At 40.8% G+C, this 27,008-nt stretch overlaps 1 protein-coding gene across 3 annotated transcripts in view; it reads left to right on the top strand.

The window, feature by feature from the left end:
* MYO3B (myosin IIIB) overlaps nucleotides 1–27,008 on the top strand; it is a 512,276-nt gene that overhangs the window by 189,309 nt on the left and 295,959 nt on the right. For 2 of the 3 annotated variants that reach the window (XM_074399493.1, XM_010352269.3), the window contains exon 9: nucleotides 19,285–19,440. The exons of the other annotated variant lie outside the window; for it this stretch is intronic. In XM_074399493.1, coding sequence (XP_074255594.1) covers nucleotides 19,285–19,440 — 156 coding nt within the window. The remainder of the gene's footprint in view (nucleotides 1–19,284; nucleotides 19,441–27,008) is intronic. 3 annotated transcript variants of the gene reach the window in all.

Raw genomic sequence — 27,008 nt, 5'->3', positions numbered from 1 at the left:
CTTGACTTCCTCACTGTAAAATACAATTAGGTTGAAATCAAGGTGTTGGCAGGGGGAAAAAAGAACATTAGGGACATACATGTCTCACAGATGTTAATCTTGGCCACATACATTAATAGCTTAATACATTAATATAATACATACATTAATAATAGCTTCACACTAACAGATCTTACTAAAGAAAAATGATTTAGGATGGTAGTAAGCAGAAGAAGTGATTGGATAAATTTGAATTCGAAGGATTTTTGCCTTTAGATGTTTCCATGGAAGATATTTTCTGTAAAGGTGAGGCCTTAAGTTTATACTTTTCCAAACACTTGATGTTGATGGGCCACATATATAAAGAAAAGGCCAAAAACATATTACAAAGGAAGGGAGGAAAGAAAGAAGGGAGGAATGAAGGCAGGAAGGAAGGCAGGAAGGTAGTTAAGAATGTTCACTGAGACGGATGAGAATGCAACAAAAACATGAAGCGCTCAGACGGGCTGAAGTCGCAGGTCTGCAGGTATCAAGAGTAGTGGTGGCTGGAAGTTTGGCTCCTGAGGGTAAAAAGACTAAGAGGGCTCCAAACAAGACAAGGTTCAGAGTTAGACTCCTACTTGAATCCAGTCAATGGGGTGGTTCATTTCAGTTGACAAAAAGAGACTGGGAAAAATAATGGGATAGGGGAGGGGTTATGTAATCCTGTGCTCTAATTATAGCAATTTCTTCCACATGTTCTCCATCGTCTGGGGTGATGCTGACCATCACTCAAGACTATGGCTTTTAGCCATCTTCTGGCCGAGGGTGGTGGAAGGATATGCAAGGAGCCAGGCCTGTGGCTGCCACAGTGATAGGCTCTTCTATATGCCTAATAAGACCATGAGACAGCAGCACAAAATGCCATTCTAAAACCTGGCTCTGGCCTAGAGACCCAGAGAGCCCAGCAGACATAACCATAGTATTATTAGAGTAGAGGGGTGGGCACAGGGGAAGCGACATGGAGAGAGAAAACAAAATAATCCTCCTCCTCCCTCTCCCCCTCCACTCTCCCTCCCCCCTCCCCTCCCCCTCCCCCTCTTCCCTTCCTCCTCTCCCTCCCTCCTCCTTCTCCCCCTCTCCCTCCCCCCTTCCCCCTCTCCCTCCTCCTCCTCGAATAAAGCTGAGTAATACAACCACCAACACGAGAAAGAACCATACATTCATTTAAAATGAAATGAAATTCATGGAACAGTCTGAAGGACTAGTGTAGATATCTGTTAGCGGTAAAAAGGAAAACAATTTGGGATAAAACATGTAAAAACTAACTCTAAATAATCATACAGTTGGGGCAGAGGCAGCGTCCAAGGTGTGACTTAGGCATGCAGAGGTGGTGGTGTTGTTGCTGTTTTTGAAATGGAGTCTCGCTCTGTCACTCAGGCTGGAGTGCAGTGGTGCAATCTTGGCTCACTGCAACCTCCGCCTCCCAGATTCAAGTGATTCTTCTGCCTCAGCCTCCTGAGTAACTGGGATTACAGGTGCCTGCCACCACACCTGGTTGACTTTTGTATTTTTAGTAGAGACAGTGTTTCATCACATTGGCCTGGCTGGTCTCCAACTCTTGACCTCAGGTGATCATTGCCCTCCTCGGCTTTCCAAAGTGCTGAGATTACAGGCATGAGCCACCGGGCCTGGCCTAGACATTCATAAGTTTTTGTACTCAGAAAGGGAATAGAAGTACTGGAAAATTTATAGGTAAGCAAACATGTTAAACTAAATTTATAGTTAAGCAAACATGTTAAAACTATAGGAAAGCAATGTCTAGTTTCGAAGCCAAAAGAAGAAAGAAGGGTCTACAGAAAATTTTATCAATCTAGCAGAAGGCAGGAAATAAGGGGAAAAAAGCATTCAAGGAAAAGAGTGGTAAAAAGAGATTTCTATCTGTGTGACAGTGCATTTGAATGATCAGGCAGTCAGTTTTTCCCAAGACTTCCAGTACACACACAGTGCTGTACTGGTAAGTGTTTAAACTGGCTTGTCGGGGGTAGGGGTGGGAATGGGGCTGATTTTTAGTGTTTACTCATTTTCGTGGTGTAAATATTCACATCATAGCCAATTTTGCGCTATCAATGTGATATCAGCCAGTTCACAGAATTCCTGAAAATGTGACAATAATGTCTAATAAGCTTATGTATGTTGGTTCTAGGTATTGCTGTTTATTTGTTTGGGATAGACAGGATTTTCTCATTGTCTTCATACTGCATATAACTTTTGACAATAAAATAAAATTAAAAGATTCAACGAGATACCACTACATACCTACTAGAATGACACAAAATCCGGAAAACTAACAATACCAAATGCTGGCAGGGATGTGGAGCAAAAGGAACTCTCCTTCATTTTTGGTGGGAATGCAGATGGTACAGCCACTTTGGAAGACAGTTTGCTAATTTCTTGCAAAAGTAAACATACACTTACCTCAGGGTCTAGCCATCACCCTTCTTAATATTTACCTAAAGGAATTAAAAACTTACATGCACACAAAAATCCGTACATTAATATTTATAACAGTTTAATTTACAATTGCCAAAACTTGAAATCACCAGTATGTCCTTCAGTAGGTGAATGGATAGGTAAACTGTTGATACATCCAGACAATGGAACATTATTCACTGCTAAAAAGAGATCGGCTATCAAGCTGTGAAAAGACATGGAGGAATCTTAAATTCATATTGCCATGTGAAAGAAACCAATCTGAAAAGTCTGTATACTGTAGGATTCCAATTACATGATATTCTGAAAAAGGCAAAACCATGGAAGCAGTAAAATGATGAGGGTTGTCAGGAGTTGTGGGTGGGGAGGGAGGGATGAATAGGTGGAACACAGGATTTTTTGGGCAGTGAAAATACTCTGTATAATACTATAAGGATGGATTACATGTCATTAGAAATTTGTGCAAACCCATAGAATGTACAACACTGAGAGTGAACTTTAACATAAACCATGGACTCTGGGTAATTGTGATGTGTCAATGTAGGTTCGTCAATTGTAAGAAATGTACAGCTGGGGGATGTTGATGGTGGGTGCATGTAGTGGGGCTGGAGTTTACGGGAACTCTCTGCGCCTTTCTCTAAATTTTGCTGTGAACCTAAAGCTGTTGCAAAAATTAAGTCTTTAATAAAATAAAACAAATTCTCTGCATGCTAATGTTCTAACTGAAATCATAAGGAAATTTATTATGAAAACAGGACTTGGTGGCATTCTGTTATTAGAGTATTCATCATATGGTTATGGAAGGCTAGTAATTTATGATCCTTGCTAGCAAAGCCAGATCAATACAGAGATAAATGTCCTCAGCACAAGAGAATTGATATCATCCACATGATAATTGACCACTGTGGCATACATTCAATCATTCATCGCATTATCTGATATAACTAGCAGGAAGGGTAATATGTCTATGATTTATTATTAATGCATATTAGTATGAAATTCATGAACCATTAACCTCTTACCTGTCCTTGGCAACATAGTATACAGTTGTCTACCTCTGGTAATAGGATCCCACAGAAAGAATCAAACAACCCTGTTTAATGCTAGGCATTGCCTGTTGAATTAGAAGAGATCCAAGAAGTGCCTGAGCTAGTGTTACTCCCTTTCTTCTTTTCTCTTCTCTTCTCTTTCTTTTTGTCATGGGTTCTGCTTCCTTCCCCGACGCCCCTCCCCCCCCCCCCCCCCCCCACCACAGAGCACAGAGGCCTGTCCTAGAGCAGAGATGGGTGGGTAAGTGGTCCTAAAAGAGCCTTTTATGTCACTGACTTGCTGCCATGAGTATATTTTGTGACAGCTATTCTACATCACCTATCTATGCATGTCAGTGAATTACAGTGGCTTAAAGCTCAGGACATACCGTAATATCAGGGCAGGGAAGCAGCATGTCCCCTGGGGGAAGAGAATGGAGAAAATGAGAAAGAAAAACAGTAAGGTAACCATTTAGAAACCCCATGCCTAGAGTTAGTTCCCTAACAATAGGAGTCAAAACTCTTCCAAATTGTCTCCCCCTCCCCTTTCTTTCCCAACCTCTTGGGAACACGTGTTGGTTGCCTGCAACGCCTGTGCTTTACTTTGCAAGGGTTAATTATATGGCCTATTATTCAGCAAATTAAAGGCTTGGTTGCCTGAGAGTTCCTTTCAGAAAGGATTAGGGCCTCTGATGAGGCTTTGATGTAATAGATGGAGCTGTTCTGCTCCATCATGTTAATGGAGGAGTTTTAAGGGCTCCCCAGACTCTCTTTGGCAGTCAGTGTCTTTATTCATTCCCTTGCCTAAAAAAGAAAAATATTTTATCCTGCAAAAATTTAATGCTTGAACAAGGCACTAGATTGACATCCTGGAGATGGGGTCGGCGGGGTGGAGGGTAAAGTGTTCATTTCTTGTCTAAAATCACACAGAAGCAGCACTTCCTGGCTTCCTTGGGTGGCCACTTCCTCTGCAAAAACCATCTCTAAAAAAGCAGCAGAAGCAGTCATTTGGGCCTTGTGGTTCATTGTCCTTGGAATCGTTTTTGCTAAGAAGATGGGCAGGAGAGATGGCAGGTGACAGGCATGGTGGTGGTTTGTGTCCTCAGGAATATGAACCAAGGCAGCCAATAGCTCTGCAAAATCCTACCTTGGATAAAACATGCACAACTACATATTATCTGACAAGATTTTTTTCCAGACTTTTTAGTGTGGTTAAGTTGTTATGAAAATCTGGCTTAGTTCATGTTCTCCATTTTGATGTTCACATAATTGGCAATCAGCCAGAGAAGTGTTTAGTCAATTTTAGTCTTTACCAAAAGAATACACATTAAGGGAAGGGTACAAAATGTGGGTAGACACAATGCCAGTAAGACTACTGCAGCGCTAGGTCATTATCCTGCCTCTTTAACTAATCTCCTAGCCCCACTGTGTATTACGGCCAGACATTTCAGCTGGAATAATTATTGTCATCATTTAGGGAGCAAATTGGCTGCGTTTTTGTTTCCAACTCCCCCTTGTGTGATGCTCCAGTCTTATTCCTGTCCTTCTCCAGCTCACATTGTTGGGATTGAATCACTCCCTCCTTTGAATTCCTTTTGATTCATGGGCAATTTTCAGCAATCTTCTTTTCATTTTTTGCAATGAATGGCACATGGTAGCTTGGCATTTACCTTTTCTTTCCTTAATTGATGCCAGCATCCAGACATTCAACATGTCAGGAAGCAAGAGGCCTGACCCTATAAAAATTCACCAAGTTGCCGCTAGGTTTAGACATGAATTAAGACAGAGAGCTCCTTGTTTCTTTGTATTGGCCACCCAGGGAGATTTTTTTTTTTTTTTTAAGTAGATAATATAAGGCATCAGTTGGGATTGAAGAATGTCCTAAGAAACAGCCCTATGAAACCCACAGCCATGTTTACTAGAGAGTGATAATATTCATTACATTGCATGGAGCCATTTCTTTCTTCTTTCTTTTCTTTTCTTTTCTTTTCTTTTCCTTCCTTCCTTCCTTCCTTCCTTCCTTCCTTCCTTCCTTTCCTTCCTTCCTTTCCTTCCTTCCTTCCTTCCTTCCTTCCTTCCTTCCTTCCTTCCTTCCTTCCTTCCTTCCTTCCTTCCTTTCTTTCTTTCTTTCTTTCTTTCTTTCTTTCTTTCCTTCTTTCTTTCTTTCTTTCTTTCTTTCTCTTCTTTCTTTCTTTCTTTCTTTCTTTCTTTCTTTCTTTCTTTCTTTCTTTCTTTCTTTCTTTCTTTCTTTCTTTCTTTCTTTCTTTCTTTCTTTCTTTCTTTCTTTCTTTCTTTCTTTCTTTCTTTCTTTCTTTTTTGAGACAGAGTTTTGCTCTTTTTGCCCAAGCTGGAGTGAGTGCAATGGCATGATCTTGGCTCACTGCAACCTCCACCTCCTGGGTTCAAGTAATTCTCCTGCCTCAGCCTCCGAGTAGCTGGTATTTCAGGCACTCGCCACCACACCTGGTTAATTTTGTATTTTTAGTAGAGACGGGGTTTCACCATGTCCGCCAGGCTGGTCGTGAACTCCTGACCTCAGATGATCTGCCTGCCTCAGCCTCCGAAAGTGCTGGGATTGCAAGCATGAGCCACCACGCCTGGCTGCATGGAGCCATTTCTATGAAAACCCTGGAAAGCTGCATTTTTAGTCTTGTTACCTGTCATTACGTCATAGTTCTGCAAATTGCTGGTCTGTTTTATTTATTTATTTTTATTTAAAAACATGTTTGAAGACAAGATCTCACTCTGTGGCCCAGGCTGGAGTGTAGTGGTACAGTCATGGCTTACTGCAGCCTCAACCTCCTGGGCTCAAGCAGTCCTCCCACCTCAGCCTCCTGAGTGACTGGGATCATAGCTGTGCACCGCCATGCCCCCCTCACTTAAAAAAAATATTTTTGGTAGAGATGGGGATCTCCCTGTGTTGCTCAGACTTGTCTCTAACTCCTGGGCTCATGCAATACTGGCTTAACCTCCCAAAATGCTGGGATCACAGACAGGTGTGAGACACTGCACCTAGCCTCGTCTGTTTTTATATCATGTATTTTAAGAAATATAGAACAGACTATATTTTGTCTTTCACATTGTCTAATATAAAGCCCAGAGCCCAATCTGTGGACACCTCTAACAAAGTATTTTATTTGGTATTCTAATTCCTATCTTTCTTCCCTAATTTCCCCTTTGTTTCATTTTTCTCTTTGGCTTATAATTTTTTTTTATCTTGCCTTATCACATATACTTTCATTTATTTAAGCACCTATTGTAAGATGTCTTAAATTATTTCTGGAACAAGATGAAATATTTTAAAATTTTCATATATTGGTAAGAATGGAAAATGATGTTATGATTTTGGAAAACAGCCTGGTAGTTCCTCAAAAAGATAAACATAAAGTTACCATATGATCCAGCAACCCAGGGGAAATGAAAACATGTGTCCACATAAAACCTTGTGGCTGGGCATGGTGGCTCACATCTGTAATTTCATCACTTTGGGAGGCCGAGGCGGGTGAATCATGAGGTCAAGAGATGGAGACCATCCTGGCCAACATGGTGAAACCCCATCTCTACTAAAACTAGCTGGGTGTAGTGGCACACACCTGTAGTCCCAGCTACTTGGGAGACTGCGGCAGGGAATTGCTTGAACCGGGGCAGTGGAGGTTGTAGTGAGCTGAGATTGTGCTACAGTACTCCAGTCTGGGAACACAGCAAAGCTCTGTCTCAAAAAAAAAAAAAAAAAAAAAAAAGAAGCTTGTACAGAAATGTTTGTAGTAGTAATAATTCATAATAGCTTAAAGTGGAAACAACCTAAGTGTCTGTCAACCGATAGACTGATAAACAAAATGTGGTATATCCATATAATGGAACATTATTTAACAATAAAAATGAATGTAATATCAATATATACTATGATATGAATGAACCTTGAAAACATGCAAAATGAAAGAAGCTAGTTACACAAGACCATACATATTATATGAAATGTCCAGATTAGGCAAATCTGTAGAGACAGAAAATAGATTAGTGGTTGCCTGGGACTGAGAAGGTTGAGGGAGTAGAGGGTGTGAATGCTAATGGATATAGGGTTTATTTCTGGGGTGATGAAAATGTTCTAAAATTGATTGTGGTAATGGTTGCACAACTGTTCAAATAAGACAGATCTTAGATGGCCGGGCGTGGTGGCTCACACCTGTAATCCCAGCACTTTTGGAGGGCGAGGCAGGCAGATCACAAGGTCAGGAGTTTGAGACCAGCCTGGCCAACATAGTGAAACCCCATCTCTACTAAAAATACAAAAATTAACTGGGCATTGTGGTAGGCACCTGTAATCCCAGCTACTTGGGAGTCTGAGGCAGGAGGATTGCTTGAACCTGGGAGGTGGAGGTTGCAGTGAGCCAAAATCACACAACTGCCCTCCAGCCGAGGCGACGGTGCAAGACTCCATCTCAAAAAAACAAACAATAAAAACTTTAAATTATACATTTTTAATGGATGAACTATATAGTATGTGAATTATATCTCATTAAAGTTATTATAAGAATTATTGGCAATAATTAGTGGTAAATTTTATTGAGTAGTTTTTGCTGATTTTCTTACATTTAAAATTTTACTTAATGCCAGATATGTGCATTGTAGTTGCACCCACTCATTTTCAGCTGAATCTACAAACTTGTTTGGGATTGTGAGTCTCTAAGAATAGGGATGGCCTTCTCCATAGTATGAAAATTCTCTCTCTATTACTTAGTTTATACATTTGATCTACTAGACAAAGGCCGTAGTTGTTCAGGAGCGAGTTCCAAGCCTGTGCGCATAAAAGCCGTCAGTTCTATTTTCACTTCCCCTTGTCTTTGCATACCCTGTCTCCTCTGCCCTTGGCATCTTATTCCACCTGGTAATGAAAATGAGTGAACAAGAGTGGTCAGAAAAGTAAAAGAATAACTAAGAGATGTAGCATCACTACAGGCAAGGAAAGAGAATGTTTCAAGAAACCAGGGTAATAGTGGTCATTAGTGACCTCTTGAACAGACAGGTTGAATACAGTCACTAAAAAGGGAGCACAGAATTGGTAACCTAAAGTCCTTTACGGTCCTTTGAGAGAGGTTTTAGTTGGGTGGTGAATGTAAAAGATTTTTGTGTTCATAAACATTTAGCTACAGGCCCATCTATTAAATTTAAGTTTGCCTAAGATTCCATTGGTGACCTCTTCTCTTTTCTTTCAACACTCTTGACTTGTCTTCAAGTTCCAGGGCTACAGTTATCATCTTTCCTTTTCCACTTCCTTAATTCAGACTGTATTCTTCCTAAATGAACCCACTCCCTCCTTCTATTCTACTCTCTAATGTGGTGCCAGTTTGTTTTCTGAAGCAAAGATCGAATTGTGTTATATCGATGCTCATGAACCTCAGTTTAATGTGGCTAAGAAAGACCAAACTTACAGAAAGGCTTTCTAGGTTCTGAAAGTATTCCAGCCAGATTCTCACTTCCATCTCTGTCATAACTGCATCATTCTGTTCTACTCATATCCCTAGATGAGCCCTGCATTTTATGCCACTGAACTTCCTCAAAAGACTACTGTATCCTCTACTTGGAATGCCTCTTCCCTGCATTTCCTATCAATATCCCTTTTGTTTTTTAAGACCCAATGATCATCTCTCATGTGAAACTCTTGCTCCTAGTTAGAATTATTTACTTCGCCGGGCGCGGTGGCTCACGCCTATAATCCCAGCACTTTGGGAGGCCGAGACGGGCGGATCACAAGGTCGAGAGATCGAGACCATCCTGGTCAACATGGTGAAACCCCGTCTCTACTAAAAATACAAAAAATTAGCTGGACACGGTGGCGCGCGCCTGTAATCCCAGCTACTCAGGAGGCTGAGGCAGGAGAATTGCCTGAACCCAGTAGGCGGAGATTGCAGTGAGCCAGGATCGCACCATTGCACTCCAGCCTGGGTAACAAGAGCGAAACGCCGTCTCAAAAAAAAAAAAAAAAAAAAGAATTATTTACTTCACCTGAGCTATTCTAGTGCTTATACTTTTCAGCTTTAAATTATTATTATTTATGTCCATGTCTATTCTTCTTCTTCCTAAATCCCATGAAAGTGAATGTCCCGGCCTGGCGCGGTGGCTCAAGCCTGTAATCCCAGCACTTTGGGAGGCCGGGGCGGGTGGATCACGAGGTCGAGAGATCGAGACCAACCTGGTCAACATGGTGAAACCCCGTCTCTACTAAAAATACAAAAAATTAGCTGGGCATGGTGGCGCGTGCCTGTAATCCCAGCGACTCAGGAGGCTGAGGCAGGAGAATTGCCTGAACCCAGGAGGCGGAGGTTGCGGTGAGCCGAGATCGTGCCATTGCACTCCAGCCTGGGTAACAAGAGCGAAACTCCGTCTCAAAAAAAAAAAACAAAAAAGAAAGAAAGTGAATGTCCCATTCCAGGCATCCTTCCCCCAAGCATTTGCTGTAGCACCATTCACATTAAATATCTAATAAGTTTTTGAATGATTCAATGAAATAAGTCTGGCCTGATTCTCTAAATCTTTCCTATGTGTAACTTTGGTATTACGTCAGAAGCTGATAAGTTTCTTGTGGAGGAATACAATATCTTTTGTTTGTTTGCACTCTCTTAGCCCCAACCGCAGTCCCGGTATAGTTTTGAGCATGTAATGATCATGCGGTGTGGAATGGATTGTTCATTTCTTTTAGAGGATGGCTGGGTACTATCTATTCCTTCTACTTGTAGGGAGAAGAATGCATACAAATAAGAATTGTGGTTTTAATTCAGGGAAGGGTGGCAAGTAGAACCATGGGAAGAAATACAATTCATGTGTCCCTGGGCATTTAAGCCTGGACTAAGAAGTAGACCATGACTGTTTGTCAAAATGGAAATTGATTTTTGAATCAAAGAAATGAGCCAGACATTTAAAAAAATAAGATTACCCAAAAGTGTGAACTTGAAAATGCCAGAGTTCTTTGCTTTTGCTGAATTGTCAGAACCAGAAATTCTCTTCCCCTCAGAACTTTGAAAGTTCTGATCAGGACTTCTACTATCAAACCAAAATTTGTCCTCAGTGGTAGGAATCACATTGAGAGAAAGTAGCTAACTAATGGGTGCAGCATTATTCAAATCTTACTCAAATTGCACATTAACATTTCCTTGTTGCTTTGGTTTGAATATGTCTCCTCCAAAGTTCAGGTGCTGCCATTGTGATAGTATTAAGAGGTGGGTTCTTTAAGAGGTGATTAGGTCATGAGAGCCTCTCCATGGTGAAAGGGATTAAGTACCCTTATAAACAGGCTTGAAGGGGACAGGGTTAGTCTCTTCTTGCCTTTTGGCTTTCCACTATGTGAAGACGGCATTCCTCCCCTCTGAAGGAACCATCTTGGGAGTAGAGAGCAGCCCTCACCAGACAACTGAACCTGCTGGAACCTTGATCTTGGAATTCTCAGGCTCCAGAACTGTGAGAAAATAAGTGTCTGTTCTTTATGTATTACCCAGTCTTAGATCATCTGATACAGCAGTGCAAAATGGAGTAGAACACTTATGTAGCACTCATACTGCTAATTATTAACAAGTGCAGGTATACCATAGCTGTCTTCCTCCACTGGACTGACTGACTGTATACCCAGCAACTAGTACAGTGTCTGGCCCAGGGAGCTGGCATTTATCAAGTGCTCACTATGTACCAAACACTATACATGAATTCCCTTCACTATAACCTTTCTGACCATTTTAGGCTTTGATCTCCCAGGGATCACACCTTTTCCAGTCCTTTGAACTAAAGGGTGGCATCTGAACGTAGACTAACAATCGGATAAGCTAGTTGCTGGGGCTGTTTGATGAAGTAATGGCTCATGTTTACCAGTGCCCTGACTGTATCACATTGCCGGAGTTGCCTCCAGACACATCTGGTTAATTGCAAGGTGCTTTTTATAAAAACTCAACCAAAGAAGAAAGAAAAGAAAGCAAGGAGGAGTAGAAGGTGATGACTTGGGGTCACCAGTTACAATCCTTACAACTGCCTTAGCTCTAGAACACAAAATTGACATCTTCTTGGCTGCCACGTCCAGCAGAGGGCATCCTTATCCCCATTCTTTGTCAAATGCCGTGTGACACTGAAAGCATAGCTTAAGCTCAAGTAGGAGGTGCCAATAGCAAGAATAAAACAGCCACTGTAGTCAGCGTGCCTTCGGTTGGCTTTTTTCCTGGACACACCCCTCTTTAGCTTGAACCTCTGCCCCGTCTTGACCTGTGTCTTGGCTCCGGCCTGGTTGTACTTGGCCCTTCTAACTTCATCTCCTTTGTTTAGCACGTTTACATCTCTCTCCTTTTCTTCCTCTCAGACAGATTCTTCCTGTTGTCCACGGTATAGTCTTTGCTCTGTTCCTCCTCACTGTGGCTGTCTACTTGTCACCAGACAAGCAGGGCTGGAGGATCTAGAATTTCTGTTACCTCATCTCCTTCGCTAAGAACATAGTCTGGGCTTTTCTAACTATTTCATATTGACCAAGGAATTAGAGATAGAAGGTAAAGAGGTTCCTGGTTGACAGGTTTCACTCAGGCTGCAACCCTGGGGCATTACGGGGTTACACATTGCAGCTCTCTGCCTTAGCGGGGGTCTCTGATCTGGCTTTGTTTTTGCTTAGGGACTCTCTCCAGCCACACTGGTGCACATTCCTTAACTTTCGAGGTAGATTCTGTTTCATCAGATTTGACATTTTGGCTTTAAAGCCAAAATATATATATATATATATATATATATATATATATATATATATATATATATATATATAATGTGACCTTCACTTTCTTTGAATCTTCTCTGGGTGAGAAAAGTAGATGTTCTTTATCCCTAAGTTTCCTGCCCAGTCTCAGCCTTCAGGAAACGCAGTGTTCTTCCCTTCCCATTTCCATCCTAGATTTACTTGTGCTCGCTCTGGACCTTTGGTGCTGACAGCTTTGTCTAAAGATCAGGCTGACTTGCTTTCTTCCAAACCTTGCCCCAGGATCTGGCAAGATGGCAGCTGCCCTGCTGTGCATCAGCCCTGTGGTCTCTTGCTTTTTACACAGACTCTGTTCCCATTACTTCCTTCAAAGGGAGACTCAGCTTCCTGTTCTAAAACTCTCCATCCTGCCTTCTTGGGGCTTTTTTTCTTTTAGCCAATATTGACTGTTCTCCTCTGATTGATAACCATAGAGCTGCCTCATTGAGTAATGTACTCCCAGTTCTCATTTACCTGTTTCAAGGAGGACCCCACTTCCCAACCCCAAGTGTGAAGCTAGGATGCAATTTCAGTTCTTACCAGTGAGACTTTCAAGTAACATCAAATGTGATATGCAGACTTCAGGAAAACTGAAATGCAGTGAAATATTCCACCAAACAGGGAGGTGATGTTTCACAGAAATACCATACAGAACATCAGGTTTCTCATTCTGCCTTCTTTTGAAGCATTAGTCACTTTGGGAACATGCCTGTTTGTCATAGTCTTGTCTTCCAGAATGGAAATTTTCTTCCAAGACAGAGTACTGTGGGCTCTGATATTTAACCTATAATTAGTGTATCCTCTGGAGGATTTTCTCCCCTTGATGTAGAGGCCTTTTTGTCAGTCAGCCTTCTGTTTGATGATGATAGCAACCACAGGGCAGTAGAGTGTGAATCACAGGGCAGGGAAATGCTTGCTCAGATCCAAAATGTTTAGATCTTCTGTAGCAACGGGAACATGTAACAATCCAAGTAGCAAGCCTGCAAGAAATAGCAGGAAATATAAAAGACAGAGTATTTATAAAGAAATGAGAAGAGACGTAAATCCTGAGTTTTGATTTAGTTTTGCCCCAATGTGTGGAATAAAATTGCTCACCCTCATGCTTTCTTACCCAGTTCACTAGTATTTTTAGTTTTTGCCTTTTCAGCTGCTCTGTATCAAGTGTTTTATTCATTGGTAAACAACAGTCGGAGGCTCTTGACAAATAGCTCCCCCTTGCAGGCATCTGGGTTTTTGGTTGAAATGGCAATTTACAGGGACAGAGAAGCTGTGTCACTACAGCATTATTGTATGAGAGCAGAGAGTGCACAGGCATCACCAGCTCCAGAGCCCGCCCTTGCTTCTTGCTAAGAAATGTCTCCTTTTTGCCTGTTTTTGGCAGAAGCCAGACTGGGAGATTGCTGCAAATGGCTGCAACAACCTGTGTTTAATGTGGTGACACTAATAGATTCTGAGAATTAATCTTCAGCCAAGAAAGCATGATGGAAGGTACTAGAATTTCAAATTAGGTAGCGAATTGATTTCCTTCAAGGCTGAGATTTGCTTCCTTTTTCTTCTGGTGGACTTTCCTGTCATATTCAAACCACCCACCATGGCCTTATTTGCAGAGTCTCTTGTATATATCTCATGGTATACATAAATTGGTATTCTGTTGTTTCGTTTTGTCTCTTAGCACAGAGAAAGCATATCTAAATCCAGATTTTAAAAAAAGATTTAAAAATCCAGGAATGAATGAAAGAAAGAATTACTTATGATTTGGGGGAAAAGTAGTTTATCTAAATCTAGTCCTTGTTTCTTCTTTTCTAGACTAAAAAACTCTGGAAGGAGCTGAGCTCAGAAAAATGTCTCCCCAGTTTGAAACACTGTCTTTTGCAGAAAGAGTAGCCCAACAGAGTGTCTCAGATGTGGCAATAATTAAGCGTTATTAGAGTCTTCCCTCAGTCCACTGAGTTGGGGATGCTGCTATCCATTCTAAAATCATGCTACTAATTGCCTACAACAGAGCTTCCAAGGGTATCATTTGTGAGGCCGACACACACACACAAAACTGTCTCTGTGGTCAAGTAAGTTTGGAAACATGGACTCAAACAGAATTAAACTTTTTTTTTTTTTTTAACCCTAGTACTTGTAAGAACCTTTAATAGACTTGTGTGCATTATGAAACTCCAAACTTACTTGGTTTAGAGAATCACCAATGTTTTCCAAACTGTTTTGACTAGGAAACTAGTTTCTTTTTTTGATGGAATGCTTTATGTGTCTAGGGCTTCCGCTAATTCACCTAACACTGACTGGCCCCCAACCCCATACAGAGTTTAACATTTTATGCATCCTTTTGTAAAAACTGCTCAGTCCCTGGCTGGGAGACGATTTTCTTCATTTGGAATTTGCAATTCCTGGTTTAATAAGCTATACCTGAAATGAATAAGTATATTAGAACTTCTTTAGTTTTATTTGTTTGTTCTCCAAATCAGGTTAAAGGAATTCTATCTTGCTTTATAAAAGGACATGGCGGCTATCAGGAGTTTTAAGAATCCCAGCTGTCAGTTTCATCTTCATCCTCTAAACCTCCGCTGACCAGGTATAGAAATGACAAGCCAACAAACTTAAACAGTGGGAGTTTTGGGCACCAGCCCACACAGTCTTGAGCAATATCAATTATACCCTAGTTAAAATTGGTAAAGGGACTGTCACTAAAGGCAATAATTGTTCTTAGGCACTCAAGAGAAGCCTCTTAGGAGGTGAAGACCAGTGTTCTGGTGGCATCCTGAGTTACAGGCTTTGCAGCTTGCCTGGTCTTGCTGCTTGCGTTGCCAATCTGGTTCTCCAATCTTAAAATGACTTCTGCCTTTGCTCCCCCAGTTTAATTTAGTTCAATTTAGTTCCAAAACTTCCCCCAAGACTTACCTAGCTCAATTCTTACCAGCTCCAGGAAGTCTTCCCTGCCTGGCTCTTCCCTCTGGCCCTGAAGAATTGTTTTGTACATTGTACCTTTGCCACTTTTAGCAAAACGGAGCAGAGTAGGACGGGTCCTCCTGTGGGAGTTAAGGAATTGACCTCATCGCTGTCAGGACTTGGTCTTAGTCTCTTCACCTCTTAAAAGAGGGGTTAGAATAGAAAAATCTCAGTCCCTGTGGCTCTGAAACCCTATGCTTTCGTGTTATTATTTCTTATCCTAAAGGTAACAAGAAAACATATAGCTTTTGCTGTTTCATGTGTTTCTCTTGCCCTTCCGTCTTTCCAATTAGATTGTAGATCCTTGAAAAGGGTCATGATTTCTAATTTGTGTATTTTGGCTAATTCTGGTGCTGTGGAATAAATGTTTGCTGAGTAAATGATACGATCCTAAGCCCTGATATCTAGTAATGCAGGACTTCCAGCCCTATCTGCTCTTAAGGAATAACTTTTCTCTTTTTACCTGTAAAATAATAATTCCATTTCAGACTGGCTCTTTGCTTCCTATGAGAAGAAATAGATAGAGGAGTATTTTAAAATAAAGCTATACCCTCAAGTTCTTCATGCCCTTCCCCTAAAAATCCTCCAGTGCAATTGGAGAGTCACAACTCTGCTTAGCATTCTTCCTCTTTACACTCAGTTTCAGTTTTGCTCTTGTGGTATGATGGTGCATGGTGGACACACCTGACAGCTGTAATTTAACTTGAGCATACCCTGAGGATGGTCTGAGGATGGCAGTCGCACCTGAATATGTGTTTGGAGTTCAGAATATGACCAACCCAGAGATCAATTCCTTACCTATAAGGAACATCTGAGCTCTGGGCCCTTCCTGTGGAACATCATCATACAGGGGAGTGAGGCTCTTTGTTCTGGGTTAAATGAAGGTTGTTAGGAGGAAGGCGTGAAGTGAAAACGCTTTTCGCATGCAGTGGCAGTTCTTCTGTCTGACACATGGCTACTGGATCATCCCTGTTTGTAAGTTTCTCCTGATAAAACCCTGTGTCTCATTCATTGGCTCTGGGTCTCTCCTTTGGCATCTTGAAACTGGTGGCACCCTACTGAAGTTAGTAGGGGTTTATTATGACAGACACTCAACCCACTTCAGTCTGTCTTACTTGGAGAACTAACAAATCCTTTTTGAGACAGGGTCTTACTCCGTTGCCAGGCTGGAGTGTAGTGGTGTGGTCATTTCAGCTCACTGAAATCTTAAACTCCTGGGCTCAAGTGATCCTCCTGCCTCGGCCTCCCAAGGACCTGGGACTACAGGTGTGCTATGCTAATTTTTAAATTATTTTTCAGTAGAGACGAGGTCTCACTATGTTGCTCAGGCCGGTCTTGAACTCCTGGGCTCAAGCAATCCTCCTACCTTCTCCTCCTAAACTGTTGGGATTACAGGCATGAGCCACAATGCCTGGCTAACAGGGCCTCTTGATCATTGCTTCCAGAAAGTAGAATGCCCACTATCATAATTTTTTTTTAAATATTCAAGAAATAACAGATTTACTTGTTAGTTTCTTCTTTGTCTAATTCTCTGACTTCATTATTAACTCATTTCTTTGATTCCTCCATAATCTAGAGAGGAACCCTCTCCAACATACCAAACGATCTTGCAGCCTTGTTGGAAGCCTTCCTTCTCCAGTGGATGCTAACATTGTGAAACAAGCTATACCACCTTTAACTGCATCCTTAGACTCTAGTAGAGACATATTTTCATAAGGCTGGATGGAGTATGGGTTTCCCAGTCTTTCTCAATCCCTGGTCAAGGAGCTTTACTTACTGAAGTATCCAAAGGACCTTGTTTTCAGGCCTCACCTGGAACACTGTGGTACCTATCTTAAGGGGGGAAGGTAGAGGCAGCTCCCGCCCATTTTCCCCTTCACATCCCATGAATTTTTTATTAATTGCCTTCTCCCACCTTTAGCCTCTGCCCCTGAGTTGACTAATTCGAAGTGTTGCCACTAGCCAACAGGCTATTGAGGGTGCCCTGGTTCTTTTGTTCATTCTTTCTTTTCAATGAGCATCTACTAGTAGTCAGATGACGATTCAATAATTAACACACGAGAAAAGAAAAAGTTGGGAAGGGTTGGGGATGGGTGAGATGAATATTATGTGAGGAAACAAGAAATTTCTCTCCCCATGTTTGGGAGATACTTCAATATTGATATACCTATTTTGTGATGAGAAACTGACACAATGTGACTTACTAAAAATCACTGGGCAGGCTCAGCTTGAGATCCAGTAGTTCCTACCACTCCCTCTGAGGTGCATCTTCAGTAGGAACTCTCAGAGGACATAAGGACTATTTATCTTAGGAGTTTTTATACACTATTCCTAATGCTAGGAGGACTGGGCCATACACCTATATTACTGACAGTATCTTGGGTTTCTTCTTTTTTCAGGAAACATGGTTATTAGCATTTTTACATAATATCAGAGCATATTAGCTTTGATAGTTACATATAGAGGTGCATATACAAGGAATCAAGGGAAGATTGCTGATCCAAAGACATGAACACAGTCTTTTTAAAGTATGTGCACTGATTCTTTATTATTCACAGGAAAATAATAGATTATACAAAAGGCCCTGAACCTACAAAAGTCAAATGATATATTTCTTCTCATGGCAAGACAGGGGTGGTATTTATAGTCCTGCAAGCAGCAGAATAGAGATAATTTAGGTTCTGTTGGCTTTTCTAGCCAAAAGCTTCAGTTCCAATAGATAGGGAATCCCCTGAATCAATTCTGAAACAGACTGACTGGGAAATTTACCGAGTATCTTTTCAGGACTAGAAGGTAGGGGATATGAAAGTGTTTTGAACTGAAAATTGCAAAGGCTAAAGCTTTTTTGTAAGTCTAATGGTTGTGGATTGTTTCAAGAACTCTGCTTAAATGTTTTGAAAGCATGTTCAAGGTGAGGCTGAAGTTTTTTTTACCATTTGTCAGTGAATTTTATTAAAAATATGCTGTATTTCAGACGATGCTGGCATGCCACTGTTGAGAAAACTAAAGATGTTTATTTCATGGAGTGGGCAGAATGGCATCCATGTATCCTAAGCCTCCGATGTGGGCTAAAGACTGATAGCTTAAAAGGGTGGATGTTAAAGTTTCTTCCTCTGGCCAAGGGCAGCTACGCAGACTAGAAATGTGATGGCGGTTGGAGGGGTATTCATCGGATTCAACTTCACTGGAAATCTCCCTGTATAAATCATCTTGAATAACACAGAAGGTGCAGCAAAATGTACTAAATCGTTGCTTGCTTTGAAAAGGGTTTTGAATCTGAAACAGAAAGTCATTACACCGGTCTGGTTTTAACCAATTAACTACAGAAGAATTTAAATGCAATCCATTTGTGCCATTTTGAATGGACTTTTTGTTCCTTGTTTGTATAACTCTATCCCAATTCATCTGAATTATGTTGTAGTCACTTCCTGTTCTGTGGTTTTTCGGGTTCTTCAGAAGACATTAGAAATCAAGCTGCCAAACTTTCTCTGTGAAAGTTTCTTTATGATTAGTTTCTTTCCTTATAAACTCCTACATGCATTTCCCCACCACTAAACAAGGGGCCTTTTGTATATTAGGATTTAATTGAAGTGATAGTATTTAATTCTACACATTTCTGAAAGAAAGTATATATAGTATACGAATCAACTTGAATCCACTGAAAATATTTTTCTGTAATGAAAATGCCGATAGAATATTGAGCACTCTATTTTCAGCATTGAAAATTCGAATTGGTGGTTTAAAAAAATACAATTGATGGCATTAAAAAATACAACCTCACAAATAGGTGTCAACACTTAAAAATTTTTTAAATTTAACAATTTAAAAATTGATGGTAAAAATTCAAATTGATGGTAGAAATTGTGTTTTCAACTTTGCTTAAAACAAAGATTTCCGATGTTTTAATTAATTCAACTAATAGAGAATTACTATTTTTCTGTTTTCTGGTACATATTAATAAAGAAAGAGCTGTTTATCATTAACCAATGATCAGGTTTTATAAACGAGTTTTTACCTTCTCTCTCTCTCTCCCATATTCATAAGGGAACAGGGTATCTAAGATTGTACTTTGGATTGTTTGTTGATTTTTGCGAACAGGTGTCTTATTAAGGATTTTGAAAGGCGACCTTCTGTCACACATCTCCTTGACCACCCATTTATTAAAGGAGTACATGGAAAGGTTTTGTTTCTGCAAAAACAGCTGGCCAAGGTTGTCCAAGACCAGAAGCATCTAAATCCTGTTGTGAAAACCAGGTACTGTACTCTTTCTTCTTTCTCCCTGTGGCTGTTATAAATATGTCATGTCATGTGTTTTGATTTGCCCAGCATTGTTACTGGTAATTATCACATCCCCACATTTTTAAGAGTTTTATTTACATGACATTAAGTACTCCATGCCCAGTGGATGAGAGCAGGAGAGCTTCAGAAACAAACTGCCCATTTGTGTTCTTACGGCCAATTTCTCTCAAGTGGCTGAAATCTTACTCTGTCCTGGAGTTCAGTTAGCTCTAGTTAAAAATCAACAGATATATAGATTTACGTTTAATAGAAATTTGGACTTCTTTTTTTACCAATAAAGGTAACTGTATAAAAGCAACCACGGCTGACATTGTGTGAAACACATTTGCTTCGCCATTGTAGACTGAAGAGCAGTAATGCAGGCTGTAAAGTGATTTTTGGGAAGATTATGAGCTGAACACTGGAGACTGTTTCTCTAATGTGCTCTGAGACCATTTTCTCTTTAGTTTAAAACTCCTTAGAGTCAGTTTTGTGTTTTTAATTAATATTTTTCAGGTATTGCTTATGCTAGCTAAAGCAACTGTAATTCCTACCCTACCTCACCCTCTTTTTTGTTAGAAGGTAAATTTTTTAAAAAAATGTTTATTTTCAGGGGCAAGTGCTTTAAACAGTATTCCCCGGTGAATCTCTAAGAAATAGATCTTTGATTTCTGTCCAGAGGGTGGCAGAATTTCTCTTTTAAAAAAAATTAAACCTGCTTCCTATGCTCACCAATTATTTGGTTTTATAAAACCATCCAGGATGTAGATAAGCTCCAGTTTGTTATTATTAAAAGAACATTCAAAGTACTGGAGGTGAAGAAAATAAGATATCATAAGTTACAGGTTCTGGAAATGATCATGTATTCTGCAGAGAACTGTTTACTAATCAAAAAGCTAAACATTGCCTCAGAACTCTTGGAGCTGGAGGTGTAGTTTCAAGGTGACTGTATTTTGCAGATTTTCCTCCACCACCACCAGGTTCCCTTTTGGATAGCTCACAACAGACTTTTTTTCCTACTTGTTTGCTTTTTCCACTGCCGTTTCTGTTTCTATGGTCTCCCTACAGGGTAGAGAAATGCAGATAAATTCTTGTGACACTGAATCTTTTTGAAGCAGTAGGAACCCGTGTTTAAGCCACAGGGAGCTGAAATCTCTTTTTCTCCCTCGTTTTGGTTCCTGTACACCAGCCACCACCCCTACCACCCACCTACACACACACACACACACACCACCACCACCACCACCACCACCACCACCACCACCAAAAATGAAGATGAAGTAAAAGAAAAAACAAACCAGGCAAAAAAACTAACCTAACATTTAAAGGCTGTAAGTCAAATCCAACATCTCCTCTTTGTCTTCCTGTTCAGGGATTTGCCACAGAATGATTTCTGGGACTTCATTTGCCAAGTTATTTGGATTTTCACATTGCCTGACTTTGCCTGTCCAGATCTATGCTTTCTCTCTCTTTTTAAAGAAACCAAAACCTTTCTTCTTTTACCATAGAAAATTGTAACACCAGCCTCTCTCACTCCCTTTCTTTAATTTCTCTTTATCTTTGTAACTCCTTTGATGTCAGAAGCCTCATGTGGTGGCAAAGGCTTCTCACAGGGTCCTTGTAATCTTGAGTTTCACTCAGTGGTTTGCGTTTCTTTGAACTATCATTAAAAAAATACAACCTCACAAATAGGTATCAGTACTTTTAAACAGTCACTTCCTTAGGATGTAGGAAAATTTATTCCAAAGGGAACACAGTGCATGTAATTGACACTTAACCTGCTACCTATCTTGTACTGTTACATCCTCTTAGCAACTGGCAAGGAGCTGGCTACAAAGATGTTTTCAGCCCACCAGGAAAAACTCAAATATCATTCCATGATGATAAATCAATATATTTAAAGTTGTGAGTTTCTAAATTAAAGCAGAAAAAAAACAGAAAAACTGAGGTGACTGTACAGATGAGTGAGGCCAAATGACCCACTCATCATTTTTCTACACAGTTATGGCCATCTGGCAGGCGGTGCAATGTAGTAGTTAAAACCACTGGCTTGGCAGGGTGTGGTGGCTCATACCTGTAATCTCAGCACTTTGGGAGGCTGAGGTGGGAGGATCACTTGATTCCAGGAGTTTGGGACCAGGCTGGGCACTATAGCAAGACCTCATCTCCACTAAAAAATTAAATAATACAAAGTAAAAGAAAAATTAGCCGTGCATGGTGGCACATGGTAGTCCCAGGAGGCTGATGTGAGAGAATCACTTAAGCCCAGGAGTTCGAGGCTGCAGTGAACTGTGATTGCACCACTGCACTCTAGCCTGGGCAACAGAGTGAGACCCTGCCTCGAAAAGAAAAGAAAAGAAAAGAAAAGAAAAGAAAAGAAAAAAGTCCATAGGCTCTGCCAGATTTTCATCTCAGGCCAGCCACTTACTGGATAAGTTTTTAATCTTCCTGTTCCAAAGTTTCTTCTATAAAATGGGGAACATTTTGAGGGTTAAGTGAGTCAATACATGTGAAATGCTTAGAATAATGCACCCTCCATAAATGTTAGTAGTAGTAGTATATATGGTGTATTTAATTCTGAGTCTTTCATTTCTTTTTAACACTACCTCTTTCCCATAATCTGTACAAATTCATCTTTTTACTTACTGTGAAAGATCATGAAAATAAACACTACTGAGGTACTGAATGTTAAAAGTATCCATTTTATCTCTTATTCAATATCTAATTTGTTCATTCAAGAGGCATTTATATGTGTGTCTGTGTCAGGACCTGTGCTGAACAGAGGTACTACAAAGGCAAGTCAGATGCAGTTCCTGATAAAGAGCTAATAGTCTGGTATGTGATACAGACAAGAATCAGGTGAGAACAGCTCAACATGAAAAGTACCTAGATAAAGGAATGCCTGGGATACCTGAGAGCACCTGGGATAGACACTTAAGTCGATCTGGGGTTGGAATGGTGGTGGAAGATGCTCTGGAGCTGCTGGGAAGATGATCCTTGAACTGTCCTGAAGAACAAATAGAAGATAGTCAAGGAAAGGGAGTGAATTGGGGTGGAGGGGAAAGAACAAGCAAAGGGCAAGGCACAAGGCCTGGAAAGAGCTGGGGCTGGGGGAATCTGGTGAACAATTGGCTGGAGCTTGGCATGGGGTAGGTGGGAGGGAGAGACAGATAGACAGGAGCCATGTCATAATGGGCCTAAGGAACTTGAATTTGTTTCTTAGGTGCTAGGGAGCCATTGAAGAATTCCAGAAAGTTGTTCTGGTTGCAGTACGGGGAATGGAATGAAGCAGGGCAAGGCTGTAGCCAGGGAGCAGTTAGTAATAACAAATGGCAGAAGATATTAAAATATTGGTATTGTCGGGACTTAGTGATAGATTGATTGAGAGAGATTAGGGAAATGAAGAAGTGTGTTGGGGCCTCAAACAGGGCTGCCTCCCTGGCCTGGTTCACACTGCAGTCACATAGAAACTGCAAGACACGTCTTTATAGTTGATCAAACGCAATGCCAAGTACTTCCTGATATTACACAAAGCTTCCAGCTTTCCATCCAAAGGAGAGTTCTTCAATGGTCTAAGCAGTCTTGGATCCTCCAGCTAGGAACTTCTGAGAGATGATTAGGAACTAGGGATAGCTGAGCTTGTGGACAACTTCAGTGAAGTAAAAATAAACATTTTTTTAAGTGTTGACAAGTTGAGGAACTCTTAGATCAGAATGTGGGAAATGTTAACAAAGTGATTAGTAGGACATGGGAAAACCAAAGACTGCTATCAGGAGAAAGGGTAGAAAGGTAAATTGGGGATCACATGCCAAAAAGAATGATATAAGAGTATGATGTGAACTTTTAAAAAGGGAGAGATTGGTCTGGGAGAACAATGGTTGGGAGAAGACAGAGGGGAGCAGGGAGAATACAATTTCCCTGCTTCCTCACAGGGAGGGGATGGAGGTAGTGCTGAGACAAGTGTGACAGGGAAGTGGTGCATCTCAGTAACGGTGCGTATTTGAGTATTCAAGAGCAAGGCTAAGAATTGCGGAGAGCTTGTTCACATGGAGCAGAAGCTGTGCTGTGCATAGAGGGCTTGAGTTTATTAGGCCCCTGTCTCAATTCTCTTGGGTCTAACCATTCAGGCTTTCCTGAGTGCTTTTAGGAAAGTCGGGATATGATTCATCTCCATTTCACTATGTATATACTACAGATATAGATTTGGGACAGCAGAGGCACCTGAGGAGAAGTGACATTGTACTATTTGAGATTTGATAGATACCGTTACCTGAGGCTGGTTATAGTGTATGTATGACACCATTGGAATTTAAGTTTTTCCAGTAAATTATAATTTTGTCAACACATATATTTAATTTAGATACAATAGAGCAATTATGAAACCAAGTCTTACTCTAAAAAGGAGGTTAAGAAGCCCTAAAACCATGTGAACAGTGGTTCAGGGTACATTGTTACTTAATCTGTCGGGGATGTTTTTAAACTATTTGGTCATTTCTTTTATATCAGCACCTATTTCCTTGATCTTCAAAAAGACTTCTTCCCCAGCCTGTTTTACAAATCCCTAAATTCGTGAGTATCATCTGGTGTGTCATTTCATGGTTGAAGTTCAGAGAAGCAGATTGAAAGAATGCTTTTTATCACTTTACAAGGGTTGCTGGGAGAAGAAGGAAACCGCTGTCTGGAATGCGAGTGGAGGCAGGGGGAGGACTTGGTTGGTTCTGCCACAGCCACGAGCTCAACCGTGAACCTTAGTAAAATTACAACATCCAGCATGCCGTGCCCTGCAGGTGGCTTGGTACTAGCTGAAACCACAGATGTTAAACCCTAAATGCCAATGGTCTCTTCTAAGTATTACTTGGTAGAAGAATCAAGTTGCTGTTTTTTTTTTTTTTTTTTTTTTTTTTTTTTTTTTTTCTGCTGCTCTGTTTAATGGATTGTAATTCTGCCCTTGCAATTTGCCTGAGGCTGATTAAAACAATGACTTCAGCTTTTCTGATTTCAACCTGCAGAAATGACCTTTAAAAACAGACTTCTCACTATTTAACTGCCAGCTTTGCCCAGTAATCCTTGCTCACTCTCTCCCTCTTCTACCCTCAAATGTACGCATGCATGGACACACGCACACACACACACACACACACACACACACCCCATATTATATACACTAATGGTTCTTGGGTTCTTATGTAAATGAAATAACTCTAGTAAGATTACTTCATAAAGTGCTGAAGAAGCTTGACACATAGGAGGTTAAGGATCCTCCTATCTTCCTAACAGAAGAAATAAATCTACACCTTGCTATAATTAGTATTGGCTAGCTATCTATACCTGTATCTACAAATGAGTGAATAAGTTAATTAATATTAATTTTATGCTGTTGTTACTGTTTCTTGCTGCTTAGAGAAGTTGGGTATATCAAATACTTTTTAATATGATTAATTATAAGATGCTGATTTATTGGGATTCTGGCCAAAACTGTGCTTAGAGGAAAAAATGGGCAGATACTGTAATAATTTCACCCAAACAATTCTCCTATTTTTAAATGTATGCATTGTAATGTTTGATAGATATAGCCTTAAGTTCAGGGTCAAGATACAGTTCACGTAGCTAAAGGTATCCAGCTGCCATCTCTGTCCTTATTTGACTCTCAGTAGAATAACATCACTCCTCAATGGTCTGCTAGTGTTTTTCTCATTCTAGGCCCATGATGATATGGTTAAATAAAAGTTTCTCTTTCATTGACTGTGTTCTCAAAGGGTATATTGAATGGAAATAAAGATTTGGAAGAAATATTCAACATCACTGACTTTAGTAACAGTACTGTATTCGCAGTTTTGAATAATGTTTTCCTTCTTATATGGAATCCATTGAATGTAGTGATAAGGGAGTGAGTTCTCTCTATGGCCGTGGAGGCTTTTGTCCTAGATTCTTGAGGACTGGCTTTTTTACTTTTTTGAGACGAAGTCTCACTCTGTTGCCAGGCTGGAGTGCAGTGCAGCAATCTTGGCTGACTGCAACCTCCGTCTCCTGGGTTTAAGTAATTTTCTGCCTCAGCCTCCCAAGTAGCTTGGGATTACAGGCACGTGCCACCACACCTGGCTAATTTTTTGTATTCTTAGTGGAGACGGGGTTTCACCATCTTGGCCAGGCTGCTCTTGAACTCCTGACCTTGTGATCCACCTGCCTCGGCCTACCAAAGTGCCGGAATTACAGGTGTGAGCCACCGTACCTGGTGAGGACTGGAATCTTTGAGCTTGGAACTTTTTCCTATTCATATTCATTCTCTCTCTCTCTCTCTCTCTCTCTCTCTCTCTCTCTCGTCCCTATCCTCAACAAATTTCACTTCCTTTTCCATCTGGAATCTGGTGACAGTGTTAGTCATTCTCCACTTCCTGTAGTTCCACTCTTGGATGGAGGAGAGGGGTCTTATCTTGAGTGTGGAGGAGCAGAGCCAGAGGTGACCTTCACAATGTACTGACGCGGGATGACTGTTTAAGAAGTGAGGAGGTTTTTCTCAGTGCTGAGATTAACCTCTCACTAGTGTATTGCTTATTGTTGTTATTATTAGGCTGAACTGATAAGCTAAAAGAATTTGTTTCCTACTCATGTTTGAATTATGATTTAGAGCACCTTCTTTTATTACTTGTTCTTCATCGTAGTTGGAGAGTAAAGGGAAGAACATATCCTGTCTCACCTACATGAAGTTCTTGCAGCCCCGTTTGTATTTATCTACATGGAAGTCTCCACTTCCACAGGTATAATTGGCAGACAGAAAGAGGCTAATTGATTAAGGAGTCACTTTTGGGCAAAATATGTTTGTCAATATAGTTCATAGGACTAGCAGCTCTAACAAAGAAGCTGTCAGGCGCAGTGATGGGATATTACAGAGCATTCACACAGAAATGGTTTTAACCATAATGCAGATATAGAGATTAAGCTAGAGTGAAAGAAAGCAGCAGCACTTAAGGAATTTATTTCATGAGGATAATTCCTCTAGTATTTGAACCAGTTTGGTGCCCTCTAAAGCTCCTTTCCCACTCATTGGCTGGGCCAAAGGTTTCAACAAAGACCCCCATCCTCTAACTCATCTATGCCCACTGTTGTTTTAGGGGAACTCCCAGCCTCTACCTCTGGCTCTGTCTTTCCCATTCTTCAGATTCTTTTTTTTTTTTTTTTTTTAATTGCATTTTAGGTTTTGGGGTACATGTGATGAACATGCAAGATTGTTGCATAGGTACACACATGGCAGTGTGCTTTGCTTCCTTCCGTCCCCTCACCTGTATCTGTCATTTCTCCCCATGCTATCTCTTCCCATCTCCCCACCCCCCGCCCCTGCCCCATTTCCCCCCAACGGACCCCAGTGTGTAGTGCTCCCCTCCCTGTGTCCATGTGTTCTCATTGTTCAACACCCGCCTACGAGCGAGAATATACGGTGTTTGATTTTCTGCTCTTGTGTCAGTTTGCTGAGAATAATGGTTTCCAGGTTCATCCATGTCCCTACAAAGGACGTGAACTCATCGTTTTTGATGGCTGCATAATATTCC

Source organism: Saimiri boliviensis, chromosome 5 (assembly GCF_048565385.1).
Source record: "Saimiri boliviensis isolate mSaiBol1 chromosome 5, mSaiBol1.pri, whole genome shotgun sequence".
Lineage (NCBI taxonomy): Eukaryota > Metazoa > Chordata > Mammalia > Primates > Cebidae > Saimiri > Saimiri boliviensis.
The sequence above is the reverse complement of the archived record's forward strand: the minus strand, read 5'-3'. Positions and strand labels throughout refer to the sequence as shown.